Source organism: Bombyx mori, chromosome 21 (assembly GCF_030269925.1).
Source record: "Bombyx mori chromosome 21, ASM3026992v2".
In the NCBI taxonomy this organism is placed as follows: Eukaryota; Metazoa; Arthropoda; class Insecta; order Lepidoptera; family Bombycidae; genus Bombyx; species Bombyx mori.
The window spans coordinates 4,985,508-4,992,209 of NC_085127.1; the positions used below are offsets into that span (position 1 = coordinate 4,985,508).

Genomic DNA, 6,702 nt, shown 5'->3' on the forward strand with positions numbered 1-6,702 from the left:
TAATAAATGTAAATGTGCTCCGCTGTTCTATCTTGTTTTCCAAATTTATCACAAGAGTATGTAGTATGTAAGTACTCAGAAAAGAGAAAATTGCAATCCTGTACGGAAATCATTTTTTTCACAACTTTTATGTTTATATCAGGCGCGAAGCAAATCTGCTTTAGAATTTGAAAAAAAAAAGGGGTTACAGTTTTTCGAAATTCATTTTTCGTTAACTTTGTTTATTTTATTTAGCCAACCCACCTCTTTGAGTACAAAGGAAGGTGAAAAACTAATTTTAAGTGACCCATTTAAGAATTTTGATAGAAAGGAAACGGTATACATAAGACAAAGAAAACTCATTTTTAAACACATTTTAAATCTAATCACGTGTATTTCAAAATACATTTAAATAAATAGCGAGCAATATGGGTAAATTTAGTATACGATACAACTTAAAAACAAAAATACGGATTCATAATTGTTAAAATCTTACAAATGATGCTAAAATTTCCAATTAAAAAGGTCTTATAGGATGAATGATCCAGTCTTCAATGCCTTTAATTCAGTTTTAAAAAAGCAGAAATGTCAAAAAGTAATTTGTTTTTTTTTTGTTTCTCGTTGCGCGACTGAGTTAACCAGTTTACTTTGTTCATTAAGTCATCTATTTTAGTAGCTTCGTAAATACTGTTATTTTTATTTATTTAAAAAACGATATCTTCAATTAAACTTAATAAATACAGTATAGCTCAATTGGATAAACGGCTTGTTTAATATTTTAATTTTAATTAACTAAGTACTTGTCAATCATATGGTTGTTAATTACGGTTTGTTTACAAATGAAATAGAAGTTCGAATTCGGAAACGCGAAATAATAAGTGATGAATATTACGAAAGCTAGTGAGGAATCGTCGTGTACAGGACAAGAAAATGGCGACGGTTCGACTGATTCTGAGCGCCCACTCAAGAAGGCAAGATTCGCGTGGCAAGTCAAAGGAAAATATCACTTGAAAAATGAAAATTCTGATTCCTCTGAAGAGTCAACAGTACCTGGGCCGTCATTATCGAGCGAAAGTAATTCTAGTGATATTGAAACTAAGCAAAACCTCGAGATACTAGGAGATTATTTTTTAAATCAGGACTTTAATACAATAGAATCTGTGATTACAGACTCCGAGAAGTCTCTGTTAACTCCAAGTACAAGTGTGTCAAATGGGAAGCTCCAGTATCCAAGATATGTGAGCTCTAATGACAATAATGAAAATAATTGTAGAACTAGTGGTGGCTTTAACAGTGCAATGTCAGTACCAATGTCTATGGTAGTTTCACAGAACTACACTGAGGACCAATGTATAGCACGGTGGCAGGAAAGACAGGTAATTTTTTTCTCTCTACTAGATGTAAAATCTAAATAGTTAATCTTAAAGTTATGATTTTTGTGATTTTTATAGTAACTTAAAAACTTAAAATTAAACTCATCAACTCATAAACATCTCAACTCATAAAAATATTTTCTCTGATTTCAGATGACAAAGGGATTTGTAGATAACACTGTAAATAGCATACTAGAATCACGGGAGTATGTATCGCTTTTAACAGCAGTACGCAATTCTAGATTTGTAGCATTAGATGTTGCAGAATTAGTTAATGAATCACCTGGACAGAACATTGAAAATGAAGGCATTCTCATGGCTATTTCTGCACATGGCCTACAAAATCAAAACACCAGTAGCGACATAAACAATTCAGAAAATGCAAGTTGCTCTAGTAATGACAGACATTCACCATCACGAGAATCATCTCCATCATTGACAGTTCCAGAAAATGAAGAATCAAATGAACTGACTTGGGCCTGTGAAGATCCACAGAAGATGTCTCAGTTTTCACTGTTTCCTGATTCATCAATATCATATCAATGTTTTAATGATAATCAAAGTTCTAGTAACGAAAATCAGGATCCTAATCTAGGCGACAATCATTTTGAGTTTTTGGATGCAGCTATAATGTTTGCTATACAGAGCAAAGGTCTTACAACTTTGGGCAGTGAATATGGATAAAATTACCTGAATAAATGCAAGGTGTAAAATGGTATAGTTTTTTTCAAAATATTTAAATGTTTCTTTTATTTACAGCATGAATATTGTAAAATTAACATTTTTGTATCACTTTAATGCCTTATAATTAATTGCATTTATTATATTATATTACTTACAATTTTATATTTTGGCATTTGTTTTGATTAAAGTTACTTGAACTATTCATTTAGATGACATTTGTCTTGTGGTATAATCCCACATCAGATATTCACAACTTAGTGTAAATCTAGAAGCATAGGGAAACTTTTTAATTGAAAGCTTCAATAAAAAAATATACATAGTATTAATATATAATATTTAAATATATATTTCAAATTAAGAATATTATTTCACACCTTGCATTAGAATATAATTTTTAAAAGACAAAATTAATATGTTAGACAATACTTAACATGCACAAAATAGTATTAAAGGGATAAGATGTGTATATTACTAACAAAAATATCTTTAATATAAAATATGTTCATTTATAAATTTAGTTTTACCATGACAGTGAATTGAAGTGAGCAAAGGTGGAAATGTAGACCTACATAAACATGAATACATTTGTGTTTTATTCAACAGTTATAAATTTGTAGTTATAAATGCTTTAGGAAGGGTTTCTTGCATTGTAGCATCAGGGTCCAAAAGCATTGCAATAGATTTAAAAAAATATATTTTTAGTTTGGGACATTTTTGGTGGGTTTACTCTGGTATTCAATAATCAATAACTAATATCAGTCCATCGGGCTAATTGCTGGTACTGTGATCATTAAGAAGTGAAAATCCTAAAACAGATCGAATCTTAAAAGTAAATAAAATTGTTTAATTTTGGTATCACACTATTGTTTTACATTTTTTGTCAAGCGTTATTAAGACAATGATAATTCAATCTAGTTATATTAGTTTACTCTCTGAACGATACATATTATTATTCATAGGCCACGGGGATTGAGAGCTCTGATAGCCGACGATTGACAGTCATTCAGTTGAATGAGATGGCCCTTGGAAGAGATGGTACTCTCTTCCCCATATCCATTGTCCTATTCAGATCTGAATATAGAGCATATCGAGGGCTGAAAGGCGTGATCTAAGCGATATTTCGGCTAATACGCGACATTTAAATTTGTAGTTAAAGTCTGTTTTATTTGGTATTTATACTAACAGTATGATGTTTTTAATTGAACTTCAATTTACTTAATTGAAATAGCTGAAGAAGTTTTTTTTGTTATGATATTTTTTCCAAATGTTTTTTATTTAGTTGGCTGTCCTGTAAAGTTGCAAAAATGTCGCTTAAACTAAATAGCTTTTCACTCCCCTATATAATTTTGAGTACAAAGCGATGATGACAGATTCAACTCCCACACTTACATACTTATATCTCTTTTAGTATTTAATTTTTACGGGTTGGGCAGATATTAATATTTATCCAAACACTTTGAACATGGATTTAGATGGTTCTACCAATCAACTAAGTACATCTATGCGTTGCTATGCAATTACAATAAAAAAAATGTATATGTATATATAGATGCAGTTTTGAATCTCGCAGGTCGGTTTCAGTAAAAATAGTATTAAAACAAAAACTTGGACAGTATAGGTTTTTCTTTTTATTATTTTGATCCCAGTATTCTAACTTTATCTTAATTGTTTATAAGTATAATTAGTATTTGTTAAACATTAGTCTATAGCATCGTGCCTTTAGCAGGCAAATTATTTTTACAGTGTGCTTAGTGCGAGTTTCTTAACGTTCTCGATAGCGTAAAAGTTAATAAATCAAATCAAATCAAAAATAATTTATTCAATATAAATGAAAGTACATACTTGTTGAACGTCAAAAAGAACTACCGCCAATTCACAAAAACTAGCCTCCGTCCTGAGAAGAACTGGCAAAAATCTCAGCGGTAATGTCTTTTTTTTTAATAGTAGATTTTTTTTAAATATTCATTTTTACAATGAATATTATAACGTAACAATCATTGCAATATTGAAATGCCCGGAGCGAGCAACTCATTCCCACTTTGTGCAGCGCCCCTAGCGGCAAACATACGCAAACGATCCCATTCCATACAAATATGAGTTAACTTTTACGCTATCGAGAACGTTAAAAAACTCGCACTAAGCACACAGAACATACATACCTTTTAAGTATTGTTTCAACTTACTAAATATAAGATCTGACTATTATAACAACTTTTTGTCAATATTCATTTACGTTTTTATTTTGTTATTAAAACGATTTTTATATTATTTTAAGGATGCAAACAATATATTGTCTTAACTTATGTACGTTAGAGATGATTTTTTCAATACGATAGTTAGAAATGACTGTTGATTTCGTGTATGCCATAATGACTCAACCGTCAATAAAGAGATACTCATTTAAATGGAGCCGTTTTAATATCCTTACTTTAATGTCCTGCTGTATCAAAACCAGTTTCGTACGCTTACCATTGCCGGGTGTTTAATATCGTTTCTGTTAACGTTGGAATTGAGGTTTCAAGAATGTTCAATGTTATTACTGGTGGTAGGACCTCTTGTGAGTCAGCACGGGTAGGTACCACCGCCCCGCCTATTTCTGCCGTGAAGCAGTAATGCGTTTCGGTTTGAAGGGTGGGGCAGTCGCTGTAACTATACTTGAGACTTTAGAACTTATATCTCAAGCTGGGTGACGCATTTAGTAGACGTCTATGGGCTCCAGTAACCACTTAACACCAGGTGGGCTGTGAGCTTGTCCACCCATCTAAGCAATAAAAAAAACGTAACTGAAACAAATTTTAAAGTTTTAAATGGTTCTGTAAACCGTAATATTCTGAACGGACGTGATTTTGGAACCCTTCAGTGGTTGAGTAGATCATCGATTTTCTAAGACTAAATAATCCACTAAAATTATGAAAATGCATGTTTAGTTATTGTAGTCGAACGGCAGCTAAAGTATGGCTATTTAATTAATAAGTTAAAAATATTTTTGCAAATCTTAAAAACATTTAAAAGTATTGACCGAACAACATCTTTGCTAAAAGATTCAATTAAAATTTATGTACCTACGCGTTGAGCATTAAGTAGTTTTTTGGGAAAACCTACTTGAGGTACCTAAAAGCACCGTTAGTGGATCGGGAGGATCCGAAATGACGTGTTTGGGGCGACGTCGACTGCTTTCCGTTCTGTCCGCAGGATCGGGAATGTAGTTACCGGCGGCCACGATGAGAGGGTTCTCGTGTCGTGCCGCTTTATCGAAGTGGGGTATGCCCGATCGTACACGCAACAATGTAATAAAAATGACTGGAATGCATCCCTCTCCGTTTTCTGATCGATATAAAATTTGCTTACAGTAGTCTGCGTTCAAAGGTAAGTAATAAAAAACTTTTTAAACAATATACAACAATGCTCCGTTCACAATATGCCGTTAAACCGGGAACTTATGCCTTTATCAGATTAACAAACACCCTATATTTTCTTAAATACATAATTTTAATATAATAACCGATACCTACGCATGTATTCCATATAATATATATATATTTTTTATTTCCCTTTTAGGCAGACGAGTATACGGCCCACCTGACGATGAGTGGTTACCGTTGCTCATGAACGTCAGCAATGCCAGAGGCAGAGCAACACCGTTGCCTACCCTAATCTTGAAGTCGTCATGGTTTACAGAATAAGATTCATATCGAGCGATGCGGTTGTACCGGTGATCGAATCCCGCAAGCTAGTTCCGGTTTATGTGATGAAATATGCACTTACCAAATGTTAACTAGTGACTTACACAATGGATGACTAGTACCGTGTAATATAAAGATTTTAAATTAGACTAATCAATACGCGTGGGGGTCGAGGCTGCTTGACGCGCTATCAGTACTCTAGCATCCTATTAAAGAGAGTAATAACTACGTGAAAAGAGCGACCGGTTGGCGGAGTATCGCGTCTCGACCCGCAGACTGATTTCGAACCAGACCTAAGGGGGCGAAGCAAAGCGGACGGTACCTACACTCTAGTGCGCTGCATGGAAAAAATTCTACGGAACCCCACTGCTCTTTCTGGGTTTCGCCCCGGGCGGCGATCGGACGTCGGGTGAGAGTGCAAAGGGAGTCGGTCGTTTGGATTTTTTTTTTATTGCTTAGATGGGTGGACCAGCTCACAGCCCACCTGGTGTTAAGTGGTTACTGGAGCCCATAGACATCCACAACGTAAATGCGCTACCCACCTTGAGATATAAGTTCTAAGGTCTCAAGTATAGTTACAACGGCTGCCCCACCCTTCAAACCGAAACGCATTACTGCTTCACGGCAGAAACAGGCAGGGTGGTGGTACCCACCCGCGCGGACTCACAAGAGGTCCTACCACCTGTAAAAACAAAGTGGGTAGGGCCTTATAAATATCCTTAGGCACATGGTCTGCTCCCAAAATCTGCAGACCATCAAGTTCCACATACCCTGCGCGCCTCCTAAGCGCGGACACCTCGTATGAAATTCGGTTCGGGTGCCCGGAAAAAAAGTTTGATTCTGACCCAGCGGGGTATCCCCGGACACCAGCGGTTCCGCCTAACCTGGGGGACCTGACGGGCCACGGTACCGAGACGGCTGACCCAGTGTCTTCGTTTGGCCTCGAAGTATCTCGCTTTTCATGTTATGTATTTTATTATTTT

The 6,702-nt window shown here is 35.0% G+C and overlaps 1 protein-coding gene across 1 annotated transcript; it reads left to right on the forward strand.

Annotated features, from left to right (window-relative positions):
- Positions 1 to 576: 576 nt before the first annotated feature.
- LOC101745487 (uncharacterized) lies at positions 577 to 4,441 on the forward strand. The gene is made up of 2 exons (XM_004929570.5): positions 577 to 1,355; positions 1,506 to 4,441. Exons 1-2 carry the CDS (start codon positions 861 to 863, stop codon positions 2,034 to 2,036), a joined length of 1,026 nt encoding a protein of 341 aa, XP_004929627.1. The 5' UTR covers positions 577 to 860; the 3' UTR covers positions 2,037 to 4,441.
- Positions 4,442 to 6,702: the final 2,261 nt, after the last annotated feature.